The 21792-nt window shown below is 40.7% G+C and overlaps 3 protein-coding genes across 3 annotated transcripts in view; 1 reads left to right on the top strand and 2 right to left on the bottom strand.

Moving 5' to 3' along the window:
* The window catches only part of LOC117136144 (toll-like receptor 8), a 72088-nt gene extending 62923 nt beyond the window's left edge, over window positions 1-9165 (bottom strand). Inside the window, exon 1 of the mRNA XM_033296849.1 lies at window positions 8508-9165. The gene's annotated coding sequence lies outside the window, so the exon portion shown is untranslated. The remainder of the gene's footprint in view (window positions 1-8507) is intronic.
* A 5202-nt stretch (window positions 9166-14367) lies between these two features.
* Window positions 14368-16372, top strand: LOC117136637. The gene has a single exon (XM_033297627.1). It carries the CDS (start codon window positions 14466-14468, stop codon window positions 16263-16265), a length of 1800 nt encoding a protein of 599 aa, XP_033153518.1. The 5' UTR covers window positions 14368-14465; the 3' UTR covers window positions 16266-16372.
* A 2545-nt stretch (window positions 16373-18917) lies between these two features.
* LOC117136707 (transmembrane protease serine 6) lies at window positions 18918-20324 on the bottom strand. Its single transcript, XM_033297726.1, has 2 exons — window positions 19603-20324; window positions 18918-19549 (listed from the first exon to the last, which is right to left on the bottom strand). Exons 1-2 carry the CDS (start codon window positions 20317-20319, stop codon window positions 19220-19222), a joined length of 1047 nt encoding a protein of 348 aa, XP_033153617.1. The 5' UTR covers window positions 20320-20324; the 3' UTR covers window positions 18918-19219.
* Between the last annotated feature and the right edge of the window lie 1468 nt (window positions 20325-21792).

The following is a 21792-nucleotide window of genomic DNA, read 5'->3' as shown; positions in this document are numbered from 1 at the left end:
ACCACACTGATTTCCCCATTTTGTACAGTCGCGCAAAAAGTAATATATATTAATTTGATAATTAAAAATCATTAATTTCCATCTAGTTAAGTCATAAGGGCAATTAATTTATGGCAGAGTTGGCAAAGAATTTTGTACAATTTTCCTCGCCCAGTTCAAAAGCTAATGACTGCCCTCAACGAAAGTGAAAAGCAGCTAAAATAATTACTAAAATGCATTACAACACGCACACTCACACTTGCAAATGGGAAATGCAAATTGGCGGGGAAATATGAAAAAAATAAAGGGGGGGAGAGAGAAATTAAATGACACAGCAATTTGCAAAGGGAATAAATTAATGGCAATCCATTTCGGAAAATTGGAATGATGCGCAGTGGCCATTAATGCAAATTTAAAGGATAATGAAAGAGAGAAGGGGCGGGGCTTGCGTGACAAGACAAGTACGAAGGACACAATAATCAACTTCAATTCAAAGGCATACATTGAGCTTTTTAAGAAATTTAATTTGACTTTTCTAAGCAACAATGAGGATGCCCAAAAGTTGATTTTGCAACGCTCTGGACGAGAAGGAGTTTCACTTGCAAATATCCTTGCCATGTTGCTGACAAATGACAACACAAGCATATCGATGTCGCAACAGCCAAGAAAAACAAAAACACCCGGGCAAATAAGCATACATGTGGGGTGGAAAGGACCCAGCCGCATTAACCCCACAATGGATGCAGCATGTCCGAGAAAAAGATGGAGATGCAGAGATATGGATGGGAAGACAGGGACAGGCGTAAGCTCAAATATCCACAAAACTAATCTGAGCGAAAGAGCCAGTGCTAGACGGAGGGAAAGAGACGGCAGCAAGCTGCAGGATTTACATATTAAGCCATTTTTAATTTACGACTTGCCAAAAAGCTGCCAGTCGAAGGAGCAGGACGAAAGACTTTCACCCATTTCCCCGTCGCCTGACTAAACAGCAGATAACAAAGAATGGAGGAACGCCGGGAACACAGATGGATGATAAAGCAGCCAAAAGGGATAACGACGTCCATGTATCCTTACGCAAAAGCCACATAACGGCAATGGAAACCACCCACCAGTCAGCCAGCCACCCACACTCCCCCCTTTCATCAGCCACACAACCTTGGACCCAAAGGTTTTCCCCGGAAGACGGAGAGGCAGCAGCCAGTGAGCTACAATGACAGTAATAAAATAAAAGTAAATCCATGCTTCGCTTTTTTTTCTCAGCTCCTTTCTCCTTTCTCTGCCGGCTGGCATCTGTCAAAGTTTGACATTGACGTACAAGTCTCGGAAGTGGAGAATCAAGAACTGAGAAATGAGACGCAGCTTGTTTAGAGATTTAGAGATGTTTTCCATGTCGGGAGTAGCCCTTCGGAAAAGCTGGAAAATGAGAGGGGGGAAAGTGAAAGTAGCTGAGTCCCAAGAACAGTTTTTCAAGGTTTTAAAGGTGTTTGATAGGAAAATCCAAAATGCTTGTTGTTTTGAAAAGAAATACTCAATAAAATTTCCAAGCTATTCATTTCACCCAATATATGATAGTCCTATAATCTGCATTTCCTTGGGGTCTTTTTCTCTAGAAAAAATAGACCCAGCAGGAAATGGCAATAACAAGCATTATAAGGGATATTTCCCCATGGGCTGTTCCATTTTTATAGAGCTCCACCCTATCGCAGGGAACATCTTCAAGACCTTCCCTTACTTTTCAGCAACTTTTCCAGTTTACTGGTGCGACAACAGGTGCAGCCGAAAACCCGAGAAAGGAAGAAAAAAGGGATATGCATGGACTACAGAAGAACCATCAATCACGTGCGGACTCGCAAAGCCAAAGCCAACTTAACCATATGCCAAAAGGTAGTTACAGAAGACCCTCGAGAAGAAGACCCCCTTCCAACCGCAACTTTTCCCGCACCCATACCCTTTAATCCCCCATTTTTGTGGGGCGTCAAATGTGACGCTTGCAAAAAAAAAAGAAGAAAAGCTCCAAGCTCCACCCCCAAAAAATCCCCGAATAAAACCTCCTCTAACAAGCGGAAGGAAATGTTGGGCTGACTGATGCCGACGATGATGATGATGATGACAATGTTCCTGGCTTCGGTTCTTTAAAGTTTTCCGGGATCCAGGGAGTGGGAGACCAGTGAAAAGTCAATGTCTGTTGCGGTTTTGTCACTCAAAACACACAAAAACCGCTTTGTTTGCCGGGCGAAAGTGAAGACTGGGACGAAACGAAAAGGAAATCCCCATCCAATCCAGATTCGCCTGCTTCTATTGTATCTCTGGGTGTGAAAAGATTTTCACTTGATTTGGCTTTGCTCCACAAGAAATTTTATCTTTTTTTTTCAGTTGATTATAAACTTTTCTTACTCGAATCATTTCACTGGCTTGTTATCCTTCCAAAAGTTCACTCACCTGCAAAAAAGAAACAGAGATAGGGTTAGAATGACCGAAAAAGGAGTTATGTTTGCTAATTAAAAGATTACAAAAACCAAAACCCAAACCCTTTTCAAAATCGCAAACTAGCTTGGCATTTAATTAACAGAAAAAATACAACCGCAATCGACCCCAAAAAATAAAGGCAAAAAGGCCAACAAAATGGAAACACAAGTAACAAGTCTATTAAAAATATGCCCACGCGAATGATTTATAACATTTTTGCTTCGGTGAGACGGCACAAAAAAAGTGGAAATTATATAATGGTAGGACACGGCATTAGCTGGTCACCTTCCTCTTCTCCTTTTAGGGGAATTTCAAAAATATAAAAAACAAACATTTTTTGACAGGAAAAGCGGGTGCCTTTGGCATGCCGTGAAAAATGATGACTGTGGCAATTGGATTTTTGGGAAAAGGGAAAGGTCGTTTCAAAATACAGCCAGATGAAGATGAGTTGTCTAAAATAGTTAGAACATCTGGGAGCTGCTGGAAATTAGTTAATAAAGCACAGAGCGGGAAATCATCTAATTAACAAAAAGAAGAAATAAATACACACTTTGAAAATTGGGTTAAGAAATGAATTCCAAAGTTCACCGAACAAACATTCAATCAAGCTTACCACTTCAAATTTCCAACAATTTATTTTCCCCAAAACCCTAATTCAGTTATCAAAATATAAGAAATTTTAGCTCGGGCCACTTTCACTGCCATAAGAACAGCTGCCAGCGAACCCATAAAAAACCATGATTAATCAGCAAAAAAGGAACGAGGAAAACCACAAAAAATTGTAGCGAGAGAAAGAACAAACAAAGTTGCAGTTATGATGGCTCAATAAGCCAACAAAGGCGAACCTTAGGCCTTGGCCTCCAGTCGATGATGAAGCATTTTCCCCACTGCCTCCTTCATTTTCAACGAAAAGCCGCAGACAACAACAATGGAGTTGCATGATGAGCAAAGGAAAAATTACTAACCACAATGAAAATTGAAAAACATTTATTAGGAAAGCACACAGTGCACGGACAGAAAATGCGTAAGCCGATTGGCTAGTTTTGGCTTCTTATAACATAACTCAGCATATTTTTATTTAAATAATCTGATATGTATAATTTAACATTGTTATATTTACTTTAATATTTACTTAATATTTTCATAATTAAGTCTTTTTCAAGTGCATGGTAAATAGCGAGGAGATGAGGTGCATATGACAATGAAAATGGGAAGTAGTCTGCGGCAGAAGTCTGTGGGTTAAGGCGGTTCGAGAGGGGTTAAGGGCTACTGTGCGAGTGCCTTGTTTATGGGGGTTAATAATCGAACGATTGCCAGGACAAGATAAACTGCCTGGGACTATTGTAACTCTTATCGTGAGTCAGCAGAAATCATTTTTCAGACTGCCTTTGCGAATGCGGGCGCATCATCATGCAGCTCCCTCACTTCTTCTTCTCCTTCAAACCGATTTCTTCTGTACGCAAAATGGTAGAAATAATCTATTGATTACTAAAATATTCAGCGAAACCCATCTATTTTGGTGGATTTTTGATGCGCGTGGGTGTCAAATTAATGAATTATACGAAGATAATCAATCATTGAATGCGCTTTTGTGTGCCTCGCATAAAGGGAAGATCACCCACGATGCGATGGCTTATAAAAAGCAGAAGATTTATGTGCGAAAACGTTGGAAGATACAGGTTGAAGGCAGCTAAAGGTGGAGCACTAAAATTATATTGGTATCTTAAAGAATGAACTTAAGGTGGGTTGTTTTCATAACTGTCATTAAAATGCTTTGAGTATCTGTAGTTTAAGTAAACTTTCCACCAGCTTACGATTTAAGCATTCCCACAAATCACTATTTTTGCCAAAATTTATGTGACCCCCAGTAAAAGTCGGATATAAAGCCGGAAAAGTGAAAAACCAACGGCAGCTGGTCAATTACAAAAGAATTACCCGCCGCAAGAGTATTGCATTGGCATTTTCCCCGACATTTGTCAATTACAATAAAAATAATCAACATGCTTCGCCTGGACCGGGCTGCATTTTGCCTTTTGGCGCTGACTTTGGTCTTTTCGCGGCTGGAAACTTTCAGTGGGAATCGAAATCGGAATCGGGAGTTGTGGACTTGCAGAGCTGCGGAGTTGGAGTTAAATTTACGACCCGCATGGCAACACGTTCAAGAAACCGAGAACTGCGAATGCAACTGCATTTCGTTGCCATTAACATAATAATGCTGCGGCTGCAGACCGTTTATTTGCATTGCACAATTTGAAGCCAAAGTAAATAATCAACTCGCACTAATCTGCAGCCAAACTGCATTTAGCAAAAATGTTTTCTCCGTCCGAGCCATTTGGTCAGTTCATTTTGCGGTCGAGGCGGCTGGCAAAGATACGAGTATAAACCGAAGACAGACCCAATGGAGAGAATGGGTTTTTTGTTTGCAGCTCCGGCTTTATCATAATTTAACTCGGTTTTCTATTTGGTCTCGGTCTGCAGTTTGGGTTTTTCTTGGGCTTTTGCTCGCAGTGAGTCCATTCAGTAGCTAAACTCGAGATCCTGACACTCAACTTGGACGTGAGTCGGATGCAAATTGTGTAATCGTTGTGGGCAGATGGGCAGGGCACTTCGAATGGCCAGTTTCTGATTACTCAGAAATTATACCTTTGGCGGGGGAGTCGATAAAAATGCAGTTAACTTTGATGGAAGGATGATGGAAGTTTCTCTGCAGTTGAAAAAGATGAGACGTTTGATGGACAATCCGCTGGTTATTGGAAAAGGATGTGTTGCTGATGACTCCAGCGAGGTGGTTCTTTGAAATATTGTTTTAAAAAGGAAACAATAACATATAAATTAAGCAGTAGAAGGACATAAATGGAGCCGTTGCAGAATAATAAGCATACAGCTTTACCAGCTCTTTGTTAAATCAAGGTACACATATTATTTATATTGATTATTGCCTCACATCTCGCCCCTCCTACAAAATTCATATCTCTCTCATCTGAAAAATAATCCGACGCATAACCAAAAGCATATGAAATTTGAAAACCAATATTACCCGAATTAATTGTCCCCACGCACATGCCCATAAAATGTGAAAACCTAATGCCAGAAAATCTCCTGAAAATCTCGGCCATAACTCAATCACTCAAAAGATCTGTGCGACGACATCCATGGAAAATGTCAGCAACCTTGCCTGCCCAGCACTTTATTGTTTATCGGCTATTGGGGATCTGTAACCCAATACAATGCCCCACACTCCTCCAACTCAATTATGCAAATTACCGAGACTCTAAACAAATTTGTTTGCCTGTCGTCATCTTTTCTGTGGCTGTTGTTTAATGATTTCATATTGGTCAACTCTGGCCATAACTCTGAGTGTGTTTATATTTAGTACAGATGGACCACATGTCATGCGATGCTTTATCTACGAGATATAAATTAGTCGGACGACAGGTGTAGGCATCTGTGAGATTGTTGGGCAACTCGGGCAGGGGAAACTTCACAGCGTTTCCCAGCACGAGTAGGATGGATGAAATTTGTTTAGTTTTTAATGCCCACTGACACTGGGCAGACAGAATGACATGAAGACCCGATGAAGATGGAGATACTCCTCCCTGAATGCCTTGTGTTTTCCAGATAAGTCACGTCTCTCGTGTCATCGCTTATTTGTCACAGAGTCTGCTCGGCTAATTGGAGTGGGCAGATATCCACTCCGATGTGGTGGGCACTAGTTTGGCCAATTAAATTCGAGTCCAAACTTATTTAAAACTATTATCTGGCGCAGCAACTCAAAGCAAACCGCACCGAACATGCCCATAATCAGTTCAAACAAATCAACTTTCCCGAAACGAGAGGCAAACGAAACCGCCGAGACCACCGTTTTTCAACCACCGAAATGCAACCACTTGCCTAGCAAAATGTGCACCACAATTGCAGATGAAAAGCGGGGAAATCGGGGAAAATCGCCGAAATCGACGCAAATGAGAGGAAGACAAGTGTGTAATGTGGTGGAATTATTCACATCACAAACGGATTTCGGACTGGGTGCGGCACGAACTAAAAGCCAACGGCTTAGCAGATAGTTGTAGGTGCAAAATTTAAAACCGGCAATTGTTTAAATCAAGAATTAACACGAAATCATAAATTCGGTCAGAAAATGCATTTAAATATAATAGAAAAATAAAAAGTTAATGAGTATGAGCCTGATGACTAACATTATGAAGTTAATAGAATATACAAGGAGAGAATCCTTTTATCCTAACATTAAAAGAATTGCATTTAGAATACCTCCCATCTATGTATCCTCCAATGAAAACGCAGCTGTTTACCCACATTTTCCGGGAATAACTCCATTCAAGCCAACACCTCTGACACTTTCCCCAACTGGGCGACAAATTTAAAGACCCAAAACGGAAGTGTACGAAGTACTTACTTAGGCCGACTTAACTCGATTTACTAATGCAGTTCACATCTCATTCACACTTTCTTTTCGGAGAGGTGGGCCAAGTTGTGTCAGCTGGCTGCGATCCGACACACTTACACAAACATTGCACAAGCTAGATACATATACAAAAGGAAAAAGACAGGGATCGGGGGTAGAGGGAGAGGGAAGATCGCTAATGCGTAACGTGTGACAGTTGCTGTCATCCGGGCTGAAAGAGATGGAGGATAGCTACGTGGGTCCACCATCTCCTTCCAGTGCCCTGCGACCCCTGTCTATCAATAAAGTGTGTAGGTGCAGGGTTCTTGCTCGGCTAATCTGTAAGTGGAAATCTGTTTGCATTTTGTTGAAAATATTAAAAAGCAATTTCCATTCCTGTGGATTTTTTTTTTAATTAACTCAGGTCCCTCTTCGCTTTCCAAGCCACTTGAAAGTCCACTTGAGGTAAACTCTTTGCTCAGCGAGAGCGCTGTTTTCCTTTTTTCTACGTAAATATTTGCCAAGAATGTTTCCTACAACATGACACACACATGCGATGCTCACATTCACTAATTATTCTCCAAGCACTTGAACCAGATTTTCACCCCCACATATTTTGAAGAACAATGTTCTTATTGTGACTTGGGGTTTTCTAGAGACAGCTTTGGGTTAAGGTGAAACCTCAGGACCTTGCCTTAGTTACATTTTAATGGCTATATAAACACTTTATAAAGAATGTTCAGCTTTGAAAGTGATGCAACAAGAAATTTAAATGTATCATTCTTAATTTTAAAACATTCTTTAGGCTTTCCTCTTACAAAAACATTGTATTTATGCCCAACAAACTAAAGAGGAATGTTTTGTCTGCATCCATCATTATTCGACAATTCTGTTCTGTGTTTAAACAATTGCCTTCGGGCCACTTGAAGCTGTTTCAATAATGTTCGATTTGAGATCCACTTTAAATAGACGCACGTAGCGAAAGGCAAACAAAGCTAGCAACTAGAAATTACTGTTAACAACTGCAGCAATAATATTTGTACATGCGTTGCATTTTCACGCCGCATAATTAGACAGTCGGGAAAGCCTTCACAGCTGCCGCCAACTTGAATTTAAATTCAATGCGGCCAGCGAGTGCAACACCAGCATTCACTTTAATTAGATGCCAACCACAGTTAACGTAAAGTACCTTTGTACATTTATGCTAATCAACACTCATGGGTTGGGTTCCCTCGAAAAAAGATGGTACCCGAAAGACAAAAATGTCAAACCTGGCATTCGGAAAATGCCGTTCTGACCCACATCAAATTGACCATAAAGGTAAGGAAGTACAAAAGAAGGGGCAGGAAGACTACTGGAAAACAGCTAGTCTATTGACACCTTCAATAGATCATTTAAATAAGCATTTAATTTTGGATGAGTAATTAATTTTATTTTTTTGGTAGCTAACCAATTCATCCAAATAAAGAACCAAATTCCTAAACTTGCACAGTCAAAATCTTGACATGTTTGAAATTTACCCTCCAACTTTATACATTCCCATACAGAAATTCCATTCTGCTGGATAATTACTATCCCGTTCCGATAAGAATCAAATGCAGAAATGTGTAATTACAATCCTTTCAATCCCCTTCAATTACAAATTATTCCACCAACTCACCTTTTCGTAGATAAGCACTTGCAATACAGGGACTTCCAACTTCTTTTGCAGGAACTTTGAAATTATGTCCAGGAATTTCTTTCAGGCTCAATTAATCCATTAAAATGATTGCTTTTATTGCATTGAGTGCGCACTTTGCAATCGTCTCTATAATTGCATTGATTCTGTGTGTAATTTTAATTGAAAATTCCTCAACTCGCACTCGTCACTAACAAAGCGTAAAAAGCGGGGATGAGCGCCCGTCTTATTACGATCCTTCACTTATTGAATTCTAACGCACTTTGGTCACACTTGCCGACAGCTTTTGATATAATTTATTGAATTTTTCGGGCGGGGACGGGGTGCAAAAGTCGCTGTCAACGGTTATCAATCAAGGCAATTACACGCACACAAAGGGCCAATAAAATCTTTAAAGCCGAAGCAGCTTGTATTCTTTGCGTTTTCTGTTTGAATTTATTTCGGTAACTTTGTTTCCTTCTCGTTAGCACTTTTAATTGTGTTTTATGGCCCAAAACTCCCAACTTTCCAGCACGCGCACTTCCAATTGGCCAGCGAACTTTACGTAAATTTGTATCTCGATGAGCGGCGATAACAGAGCATCTGCATCCGCGTGAACAGCCGCGTGAGAACCGCCTCCGTCGAACAAATTTTCCAAACTAACCGCCTGCATTTAGCGAACAAACGAACGAGCCACTTTCCTTACATTCGAATTTCCTTCGGCTGGAATTAACAGCGAAACTTTAACCCTTAGCGGTTAACAGCGCGACTCATATGGGAAGTTACACGTGCGAGGGCGGCTAACAGTCCGATTTGTACGGAGCCAATCGGTTAACATTGAACAATATAACAGCGAGCCAACCGGTTTTGCTCTCTCGGCTTTATAGAGCATTTGCTTGGAAAGTCGCATGCGATATGTGTGAGAGAGGATAGAATTTAAAAGGCCCTGTTGTTATTGCTGCTGCACCACCAACAGCTGTTTTTTGTTTATTTCAATAAATTCTGTAGCATTGTCTGATAAGCACGTGGATTTTTTTCGATCCAAGTGAATTTATAAAGCGGCCACAGGTAGCGCACTTAACAGAGAATGTTAAGAGCCTGATAACAGGACTGTCAGCAGACAATCTTTTTTCCACTTTTTTACAAACGTACATAATTTATATATATTGATAAATACATAAGTATTTCAATCACTACCAACAGCATAATATTTTTCAATAGTAAGTGCCACCATTTAATTTAAAAATATGTAGTATTCTATGCACGGTGGCGAGCCAACGGCACCCATTAATTAAGAAGCATCCAATTAGCTAAATAAATCCAGTTTGCAACGCCCTGTTGACCAAATGAAATCGCTCGCGGAATCGCTGAAATCATCCACACAATCAATTAAAAATTTAAAAACTCGCAAATTAATAAGTAGGCGCCACACACACGCTTAGAATGTATTAGATACTCTGGGGGTTGGAATAAACACAATTATATATCTAAGGGGAAAAGTATCTACCAACTCCCCATATTTGCTAAATCAGCAAATGTGTCGCCCAAGAAGGGTGGGCAAAAAAAGTGCACGGGAATTCTGCTTGATGTAGAATGAAACGCATTAATTTGCCTCGTTATGATTATTGCCACGCCATACCACGCCCCCCTCACGACGCCCCCTTGTTCGCAGCTGAAGGAGATGAAGTTACAGAGAGAAAAAAATCTGATCTGCTTTTACGACAATACTCATGTTAAGGAAATATCTATTGTAAGTGGCTGAAGTATGGTTAATTTAATAAAATGGTTTTATTTTACAGTCTTAGTCAAATAAGTTAAAATGAGTAGTATATAACAATAACAAAATAGTTTTTAAATTGTTTGTTTTAAGTAGATTGTATAATCTTATATTTAATGTATAATATTAAATAAAGATATCATAGGAACGCCAGCTAAGATCTTTAGGTGTACACTTCAAGTAGACCATATGGAAATGCCCTGAGTAATATGTTTGTCTGACTCTGCACAGACCAAACTGTGACCCTCAGTCAGCGCCCCTGCCCCCGTAATCCCCCTCCGTGAGCCCCTGGCCTTCCCCCCTTTTGGTTGTGACAAGGGAGTGTGGCGGGGGAACCACCGCCAAAGGCGCACGTTAAGCGAATCGTGCACACGCCCCATGACGATGATTAATTACCTTTTTGGCTGCTCGGTTCGGTGTTGTCTCGAATGTATCTTTGTATCTTGTATCTTGTGCACATTTCACTTATGCACGCCTCACGCTCCGAAGACGGTGACTTTTCGGGGGGGTGGTCCTCTCGAGGGCGAGGAACCTCGCTTTTGGGGGTTCGTTTTTCGCTGATGAAGTTGTATTATTTATCACAAAATGATTTTTCGCACTTTCTGCATGTCTTCGGCTGTCTTTCTTGCGTCTTCTTTATTTCAGAATGGTGTGGAAAATTGAACGAGGAAGCAAGGAATAGACAAAAGACTTAAAATATTGGTTGTTGCACTAAGTAAAACTAACAGTTTTACATTTTAAATTATAATATAATGCAAACTGTATGGAACCAATAATATTCAACCAACAACTTTTGTTCCATAATATTTCATTCCACCAAAACCTTTAAAAATTTACGGACCATGCTAACCACAAATAAATTCTAAACGCAATGGCCTTTGTAGATGCACTTTAGATCTACTTAAACAAGCATAACTTCATGGCTATAAATATACGACTCCCCGTGGCAACTCGACTGGGCCAGCTCATAACTCTAGATTGCATTATCTTAGGATCTCCAAATGTAGAAGACACATGTGTTGCTCCCTTTACTTTCGGCACTCCCGCGATTGCCTTCGAAATAAAGTGAGGACATATCAAGTTGCCCTTTTCGAGGACTGCAAATCGATTGAGGAACCCTGCAGTAGGAGTAGGAGTAGGAGTTGCTGGGGATGGGGTTTTGAGTATTTCACAGAAATTCGAAACCGCGCCAAGTCAATGAACCAAAACAAACGAAAACAAAAGGGGCCACCACCGCGATGGAAATGAAAACAAATACAATAGAAAAAGGCAACAAAAACATACAAAATGCACAACAATTTGACATCTGTTTCAACAATTTCCTATGGCGAAAAAGGAGTAAAAAAGTAAGGACGAAAAGGATGTCACGTAGATTGACTTGTACAGCAGACAAAAGGAGCCCGAAACTTCAATTCAAACTTGGAACCCACTCGAAAACTCCTTCATCTTCAAAAAAGCAAAACGAAATTCTCCCGCGTTCGTGTGACAAATGTCAAGGGTTAATGAGATCCCCTTTTTTACAGTACTCTTCAGAAATGGAGTTGTGTTAATTATCATCAACGAACAGGAGTTTAAACGCTTCATTAGACAAAACAGTGCAACCAGAAGACAAAGAACAGAAAGGGAATGGAATAAGTATCTACAGATACGAGGGGTGAAAGCGATACCAAAAGGGGAAATGAGTTTAAACATATTTAGTGAAAAATTCGTGGACATCGAAAATATCAAATTACCAAAACCGGGAGTTGCCTTCTAGTCTTAACGGGAATGGATTTTTTAGAGCAAAAGCAAAAGCGGGAGAAATAGGCATTCAATTAGTCACAGTTTACATGGGTGCGAGATTGTAGATACAGTCGGCAGATACATTGTGAAGATACATTTGCATTTTAACTGATTGTGTTCTAGAAAATTGTATACAATTTTAATTAATTTTAATATACAAATATATACCACTTTCAAGACTATAAGATTTGATGAGCATTGCTTGCACATTTTAAAAATGCCATTTATCCCTTGGGTATTCCCAGAAATCCGTTGCCTAATGAACTAAATTGTGAACTCTTTCAATATGTTTAATTGTGGCATTTCTCAAGAAAACGATAAGATCATTAATATGCATTGTGTTTTGAAAAATGATTTTTCTGCATGCTATATGGCAAAGTGATATTTTAGCCGCTAATTGTCAAAGTCCACCAAAATATGCAGTTCCTAAAATTATGGAATATATTCATTTATTTTAATTAGCTTAACCTCAAGGCGAAGAAGGCGAAGAGCAGAGAAATAAGTTCAATGAGACCCCAAGGTTTGCCTTCTGGCAAGTGAAATGATTGATGGATTGGAGCTCCATTGTCTTCACATGAGTCACTAAACCACGAGAATCTTATAGAATGTATCATTTGCTGCAGTGACTCACTCTAGAATAAGGAAATATAATCGAAACTGGAATCGGAATCGTAAAAATGCAATTCAGATAGCGGAAGGGCGGAAAACAGCTGGGAAATTCGGGGCTAGAAGGTCGTGCTCAGTCGTCTTCATCTTTAATTGCTTGGAAAACAATAGTCTAAAAGGAAAACCGATGAAGTAGCGCCCCATAAACCATAAAAATGCATAATCTACGACCACTTGACACGCATTAAACAAAAACAAAACAACACTGTGGCGGCGGCATTCCTACTTTTATGTTTTATGAACTTTTCGACATTTTATAAAATATTTTTTAGACGAAAGAGAAGGGAGATCTCCATATATAGTTGATGAAATGTTGTCCAGATAAGGAGTAAATAAAGCCCCATAGCTCTCTACCCGTAAAATTAAACTGAAACCGAAACTTATGTAGTACTTTTTATGAATTCATATAGGGCTTCCGTCACACGACTAACTCAGATCGTAAAAAATGTACAACAAAAGAAACTTTTTCGTTCCGCCAAAAGAAAGGGCAACAAAAAATAGGAAGCAATGAAAAAATCGAAAGGGGTTTCATTGTCAAAATCACGTGCGTGCTGGAATACTATTTTTTTCAACTGGACTTGTAAATTTATTCGTCATATACAGCCGTTGTTCTTGTTATGCAGCTTTTCATGGGCTGCCCTATGATTTTCCCAGGGAAATTACAACTTTGTCATCAAATTCGGACTGTAAACATTACAACTAGCGTAATAAAAGTACAATAAAATTGGCGGAAATATTCGCCAAAGAAATTGAGTAATGAAATGCATAATTATATTCAGTAGACGAACTATTTACATCAGTAATTCAACAATAACTAAAGGAGCTATAAAGAGTAGGGTATAATAATATTCAATACCTTAAAGCAACTGACCACATTTTTTTTAATTTACTCCTGGTGACACGTGAAATTATTGCATAAAATTCTTGTCAGTCAGATTTTTTGCGCCTGTGCCAAAAAAATCAGCAGTTTGTTCATCCAAATATCGTGCATCAGTCAGAATAATTGGGGGTGTTCGCCATGGATGATTCATGATTAAAGGATGTGTATTAAATATTCATATGAATGTCAATTTAAAGCTATCTCTTTCGGCACAGTGTCACCCTCTCTTTCTCATTGACTGGTTATAGACCAGTTGAGTGCCAGTGTTGGCGGCTTTTTGTTGTCTCGGCTTTGGTCTGCATTATTGTTGATATAGCCCATGAATCCCCAATTGAAAGGCTTCCCTTACTTTCCTTTTTGAACTTTGCCGCCCTTGGAAACAAATGGGAGGGTTAAAACTGGGTTTTGGGGGTATAAATAACAATAGATTTATGGCAAACAACACATGAAGTGCATTCAAATAGAATGAAAGGAGCTTTGTTTGGTTTTCGCCTGTCTACTCTTTCACTAAAGCTAAATTGTGTAACTTTAATTTATCAATAATAATTTTGGCAACAGGATAAATATATTGGAATGCAAGGCTTATTTAGCATATAAAAATTAAGCTATAAATATTAAGTGTGACTGCTTAAAGTACACTGATAAAAGTGTGTTTTCTTAAAAATCATCGATAAAAAATGTGAGGAATAACACAAAAACATAGCAACACTTTCTCCGAATGGAAAACAACAGCAAGGTAACTCTTAATGTTGTCAAAAGTCGTTTGTCAGTCCACATATTTTTCCGGCTTGCTCGTTTCCCCAAATATTTTTTCGAGAACTAAAAAGTTATTGAAGCTTGTATATAGAAAGGGATAATGTCGAGGAACAGAGGCACTTTGCGCCAGTCACAGCAAGTCAATGATGAATATGAAGAAGTCGCAGCAACAAGTTGGAAAAATGAGTGGGAACAGGGGGAGTCAAGGTCGCCCGCGGATAGCCCAGAGTTTCAGGACTTTGAGGACTCCGAGGATCCGCTAGAAGAATTCGAAAGAAATCCTTTGCAGCAGGAGCCTCTCGATCTGGCAGTTAAGCCTGATTCCATCATCAATAAGAAGGCAGTGGAGAATCACAGGCGGATTTACCGACAGTTGGGCATCCATATCCCGGAAACCCCAAAAAACCATACTCTACTCCATTATGCATTCGCCGTGAAACTGTTCCTGGCCACCGATAATGACTCCATTAACTTCCTCAAGTGGTCGGCAAATGGCCGCGAACTGGAGGTCGATTACCAGGCCATGCAGGAGCATTTGTCCAGCGGGTGTTCCATATTTCATTGTCGAAATATTTTGCAATTTACGAGCACTCTATTGGCCCACGGATTCGAACGCGTTCCTTTGAAGGATGTGCGTAAATCCACAGTCTGTCTCTCCAACATCACTCTGGTCTATCGGCATCCAAATTTCGTTAAGGGTCAGTTACTGAAGTTGCATAAACTGGCCCAGGAATGTGAGAAAATACCGGAAATTTCAAGCCCGGGAACGGCGGAGCTGCAACGTCCACCTTTGCACCTCCCGAACTATGCCCATATTGCCAGGATGGTCCAGCGTGGAGATCTCTGCTCCACTTCCTACACATCCCGTTCTGCTCTGCAAGTGGCTCGATGTCATTTCCAAACTCTGCTAGGATATCAAGCCGATCTGGGTGTCCTTAAGAATCGCAACAGTCACGATGTGTTCAACAAGAGCATTATGGCGCAACTGAATGTGAAGAGGGGGCGTTCATCTTTCAATAACGCCCCAGTAGACTTAGCGCCCAGTAAAATGTCCCTTGCGAAATTCGTTAAGCCGCACGAATCGGTGATTAATATCGGAATTGGTCAAGCTCCCGATTATGCCGGTTATTATGGCCAGGTCGAGCTATGCAAAGTCAGCGAGTTCTTCTCCGAATATCTGCCGCGCTATGGTAGCAAAATCACCGGCTACAAGGACATAGTTATGGATGCCACCAATAAGTCCATTGGTTTCCAGCAGAATCTGCCCATTGGTATGAACTACTCGGATGATGAAGACGATGCCCTGCCACCGATTTCATCGGACTTCGACTTGGACTTCATGCCATCCACCTCAGCGGCGGCTAGGCTGAAATCTTCAGGTCGCAAGGTAGTGGAGGACTCGGACTTGGAGCAGGCTATGCAGGAATTGTGCGGCGGTTCTAATCTTAACGAGGAGGAGGAACTTCCACAGGCTAGTACCAGCACTAGGTTTAAAGCAAAGCCCAAACCGAGAGCCAAAACCAAAGCCAAACCCACGAAACGCCAAGCTAAAGCTGTCCATTACAGTTCCAGCGAAAGTGAAGATTTCAAGGAAGACGAAGTGTATGAAGGATTTAATTCTAGAAACCCAAAAAACATTAAGTTAAAGCCTAGTGACGAAAATGTCTCCTATACTGCTGAAGAAGAAACTGATTCCGAGGAGCAAGTCATCGAAGAAAGGACCGAAACCAAGGCGCAGGGTTCGCCATACGCTGACCTGGACGACGACGACGAGGAAGAGGATTACTTCGACGAGGATGACGAGGATTATGTTTACAAAAATTTGCAGTACAGGAACGCTCCTGAACCGCCAAAAAGCCGACGCTACGATCTTCGCAACTCCAAGCGAAATCCTCGTTGAGTCTGCCAGTCATAAGATTTGTATAGTATATCTAAGGAACTAACTAGGAATTATAAATTGTTAAATCCATTTCTTGACTGAGTGGATAGTTCAAAAGCATATTTGTGCGCCACGCAAATAAACGTTGTTTAGTAACTTAAAAGAGGATTTTATTTGTAGAGCTAATGTGACCAACAGAACTTTTCATCTCCGGACCGTTCACCTCTGCCATATCTTTTGTTTATTCAACTTTAGGCCCATTCCTTTAACCATCTTCCATTGGGCATATCTAAACCCTTCATTATAGTTTTTGTTGGTCTTCTTCGAAGGCAATAAGTATGGACATATGGGCAATTAAATCGCTTATCGCTCTTTGATCTCTAACGCCCTCAGTGCCCCATTACCGAGGCCAATCAAAAGTGTAATATTATCTGGATGTATCTTACCAATTCGAACCGAGGGCCAGCACCCACACGAACTCACAAAAACCGAAAACGTAACCAGAAAATAAAGGAAAAAACCAGACAGGGGCACAATCAGTCGGATGTTTACAAGTTTTATGAGCCACCAAATAACAAGATGAACAACAGGCAACCGAAAACGAAACCAAAACCAAAACCAGAACCAAAGCGAAACTTAAACGATACTTGATTTCGAAGGGATTTCGGATTTGCGGTGTACCTCGCACCGCATTTGCAAGAGGCGCAAAAAATAAGCGCTTTTTTATATAACTCAGCGTGAGGCGAGACACGATTTTTATCGTCTTTAATTTGCTTTTTATTTGATATCATATTTCAAGACAGCCGGACGGACCAAATCGGTTTGGTCCCACTCGCAGAACTCTGGAGCGTTGAAAACAAAAGCCGGGTATCCTCTTAGTTGCCGGCTCCGCTCCTCCGAAAAATCCCAAAACAGATTTTTCGGTTGGCAAAAGAGGAGAAACCTTGAGTCAAGACGTCATAATGTCATAAAAATGTCACATACTTTTAATAACTTTATGACAGCTACAAAATCATAAACAAAATGCTCTGACAGCAGCACACGAACTGCGAGAAGGCGAGGGATTCTGCGGTTGAGTTCTTTTGGGAGTCCTCATAATGAGATGTGTCATGTTTTGCCTTCTGAGAAATGTTTCTGCTTCTCCATTTCGGTGGCTTTTGCCATGATTGCCCATCGAGGAGCCGAGTTGACCAGGCTGCCATCCTCCTCCCATACTGCCTTCCCCCCAAGAGTCACAATTATAAACATGACAGGCTGATTATTAAATTTGATGTTTAAATGATGATCTAAACAGCAGGGATATTCGATAGTGGGGGTGTGTGTAGCGTGTGTCTAGGAGAATAAATCACTGAACTATACATGTAGCTTGAACTTGTAAACTTAACATTGAAAATGTTGTATTTTGGGATACAGGATAGGAATTTGGATATATATAGATGCTTAGGAATCGTTTTTAACTTTCACGCACCAATTGAATGCAATCCACACACACCTTTTCGGTCCAAAGGCCACAATCGCAGCTTTAGTTTCAACACATAAATTCGCTCCAGTATTAAATTATGGAAACAGGAATAAAGTCGCGACTTTTGCTGCATTATAATGAAGTCAGAAATGTGAGGGTGGGCAAAGAAGTTTGGGGGGGAAGGCGAAATGCCCTCCGAATGCAGAGTTATTAAATGCCAAGTTATTTGTCGTTTAGCTGGAAATCCATGCAGGTCGGCAGTACTTTAACTTCTGAGGCTCACAAACTTTTTTTGAGACTGCTTTATGGGTTTGAGTAGGAAATCTTTACGAGTTTCTGCCGGGGAGACAAATTTATTGGCAAGGCATTAATGTTTTCTTTACTGTTCGTATTTCTCTCTTCCCTCTCGTATTTTTCCAGTTTTTTGTCTGACTTTAATACGGAGTCGTAAAGTTTTTTAATGATTCAAAGCGGTGGTAAAACTATTTACATATGTATCTCCATGCTTTATGGGGGCCAACACGAATGCATCCCCTCTATAAGGTTTGGCAATTTGTCTTGTGGTGGGAAAATGCCAAAGGAAACGAGGTGTTGACTGTGGGCAATATAGTTACGGATCTAATAAAGTGGAGTCATAAAAACAAAGGCATTTAAGAGCTATTATATCCTAAAACTTTCCAATAATATCATCACTGATTGGCCATTACTCTTAATCAAAAGCGTTTTAGGATTTACTAATTTTAAAAGTTTCTTCAATTGGAATTCAAATTCATAACTTTTCTTTTTGCGCCAGCAAACTTACTAACCTTAACTCTCAATTACCAACAAATCGAAACTCAATTTACCAGTTCCCCTGAGTAAATAATTTGTTGTACATTTGTTAAAAACTTTGCGCTTATCTGTATGCCTTTTCCAAATCCAACTTTGTAAATAAGCTATACACTGTAGAACTAGCCACCAAATGCAGTGAAACTTGCTCCTGTGAGTTTGGCGTGTCCTTGGGCTTTCTTCCCATTTTTGCGAGCAGGTAGGGAGTTATTTTATGATTGCACAAATGCAAAACGCATAACAATCAAAATTGCACAAAATATTCGCCAGCAAATCGGGATTTATATGTATGAGATATGGCCTCGTTCCATCTGCTTGGCAAACTTTTCACCAAAAAGGTAAAAGGATCCAAATAGCTTGCCTTCAAGTGTTGTAACCCAGTTTCGAATTGCTTTTTTATTTGCCAATGGCTGCAGTTAAGGATGTGGTTATGGATATGGATGTGCTCCCCGGGGGATAAGCTGAGCGTTTTCCAAGTAGTTTATGCAACATTTGCTAAAATCTAGCCAAAAAGTTGGTGAGCAACTTTTGATCGATGTGCTGCTTGGTTGCATAAATTAGTTAAAAGTGGGTGCATAAATTGTTATTGAAAAAGCAGCTTGGATCATTTATGCAGCACAGCTATCTTAAATTTTATAATATATTTAAGGTGCTACAATAAATTCTATTCATCTGCTGATTGAGTTCAGTAATCTTCCTCAGGATATGGCATGCAATGACAGCCTCCTGGAGTATTGGAGCCCAGCCAGCGAAGATACTGATTAACCCTGGTGTAAACTCCAGGCGCTTGTGGTCTGGCACATCCGACACCCCAGGAAACGATTCCCGCTAGCTGATATTGACCCGGCTGCTCATCGAAGGTGGTCTGCAGAGGTCCTCCACTGTCGCCGCTGCAGGCATCCTTGCCACCCACCGAAATATATCCAGCACACATCATGTTATCCGTAATTTGTCCAGGCCTATAGGTTGTGCCATTCCGACACTCCGATTGGGGCAGCACCACAACTTCCACTTCCTGAATTTCACAATGTTAAAGTTACCCATTCAAGCTTAAATCTGTTTTCTTACCCTTAAGGTATCAGATCCAAATCCTCCTTCCCTCTGAGCTCCCCAACCAGCAACTATACCCAGTTCGTGATCGAAATTGTACGATTGTACGGGCAGACAAATGGGTCTCAAACGATGATGCCTCATATCAACCGGTTGATTAAGCCGTAGAATTGCTATATCGTTATCAAAGCTCCGCGGATTATACAGTTCGTGCACCTTCACCCTGGATACGTATCTCTGGATCACTATATCATCATTGGAATGACTACGATTGTGCTCGAGAAATCGCAAGGTGATTAGTTCTGGTGGTACGCCTTCCACACAATGGGCTGCTGTTAGAACATACAGATCATTGATCAGAGATCCTGAGCAATAGAAGCGTTCGTAGATCAGAATCACAGCCATCCAGGGATATTGATGGACGCGGGTCTCCTGACCTCCGACGATTTTGTACAGGGTATTAATCAAGCCACAGCGACAAGTAACACAATCCCTTTCAATGGGAAAGTGTGCCACTGTGGTTCTGGATGTCGTAGTACTCGTACTGCTCGTTGTTCTTCTGGTTGTTGTGGAAGTTGTTGCCACTACCGGAGTTGAAGTTGTTGTCGTAGTTGAAGGTAGCAATATTGAACCTAGCCACCCGAAAATCGTTCCTTCATTGGGCCGAATTCTGCGTTCGATTGAACCACTGCACAAACCGCAAAATAAAGCGATCAAAATCCACGGAAGCTTCATCTTCCTTGGACTTTTCACTACTAAACTGGATAGTGTGGCGGATCATTTATTTAAAGCAGAAAATCTGGCTGCTAATCACGTTTCATTCTATCCGCCAGCTGGCATCATGTGGCTGGGTAACTTTTCATTTTGGCAACACATTTTCCAGGCTGTCGCACAAATGAATTCATGAAATGTTTGCCAGCAAAGTGTAAATGCCTCGCAGGTTAACTAACAATCAGGGTTTGAACTGACAGGAAAAGGGGCCATATTTGTCAGGGGTTGTGAGGAGAATCAGCCATAGTGTTGCACTTTTCATTAATGCTAAATTAAACGGCTTTAATGGGGTCGGGATTTAAATTAAACATGTGCAATTTGAATTCCAGCGCAACTTAAAATCTGTGGAATTTCGTTATGAAATAATGCCAGCAAAGTAATTAGTTTTTGTTAAATCAATTTATTTGTAAATAGAACGAAATTATTTTTTAATGGTTAAATCACATTCTATACAAGCTTTGTGCAAGTTTTATCCCCACGGAATTTTGTAAATGAAAACCTAAATAAGTTTCCCAAAAACTTGTCCAACTATTTAGCCCATATTATGCAAATCAGCCGCCCAATAAGCGATCCAATCAAGACTCGACACTCCACATATTGTTGGCATGCCCCGCAAGCCTCCATTTTCCAGCGATTTTCCTCCGATTTTCCCGCCACTTGTCATTTGCGTCTGAGTAAGCTGGCACAATAATCTGTAATAGGCTTAGACATGAAATATTGACGCTTACTGACCGCTTAGTGGATGCCAAATGACTAAGTAGTAACATCATCTCGGTGGAAAAACGCCAGACCCAAACTCCAAGTGTAATTAGAAGAGCTCTGGAAATTAGTGAAAGCATTTTCATAACAATTTTCCCGCATGTGTGTGTGTGTGAGGGTGTTTATGTATTTGTGGAAAACTAAGCCGCTTATGCGACTGTGAGCACAGCTTTTCGACTTCGACTAATTGAATTTGGGGTATTGGAATATCCATTGGGGCGTATCTGTAACCCCAGCACACGACTTCTATTCCGATGGGCACGCCCACATGGGGCACTAGGTTTTTCATGCTTCAACGCCCAAATGGTAACATTTTCCCCAGTTACATTTTATAGACTCCAGACTACGACTACCGAAGCTGATGAACCAAATTGAAGAGTTTAGAGGGGCAGCCGAGCATTTCCAGGGGGCAGCACCTCAGTAAATTGTCCAATTATAAAACTGCGTAGGCCAGGTAGCCAGTGGAGAAACCTGAAGACCACAAGACCAGGAGCCAAATCAACTCTACGGGGAAACCAGAGACGCATCCACATGTTTCTGTCACTTTTGATAGTCGCTCCTCTCGCTTAATTGATATTTATGGAAATGGGCTTCTGCCGGAAAGTGGAGCACATGTGGGGAGATTTACAAGCCACAACATTGAACTTCATTTTCAAGTTGCGACAGCTCATTAGCGAG

The sequence above is a fragment of the Drosophila mauritiana genome, chromosome 2R, assembly GCF_004382145.1.
Source record: "Drosophila mauritiana strain mau12 chromosome 2R, ASM438214v1, whole genome shotgun sequence".
NCBI classification, from domain to species: domain Eukaryota; kingdom Metazoa; phylum Arthropoda; class Insecta; order Diptera; family Drosophilidae; genus Drosophila; species Drosophila mauritiana.
This window is presented reverse-complemented; position numbering and strand designations above follow the sequence as displayed.

Excerpts from the sequence above, each read along its gene's own strand:
- LOC117136637 (XM_033297627.1), top strand. The coding sequence starts at position 14,466 with ATGTCGAGGAACAGAGGCACTTTGCGCCAGTCACAGCAAGTCAATGAT.
- LOC117136707 (XM_033297726.1), bottom strand. The coding sequence starts at position 20,319 with ATGAAGCTTCCGTGGATTTTGATCGCTTTATTTTGCGGTTTGTGCAGT. Across the intron at positions 19,550-19,602 it reads TTGGATCTGATACCTTAAGG|GAAGTGGAAGTTGTGGTGCT; the intron begins GTAAGAAAACAG and ends TGTGAAATTCAG.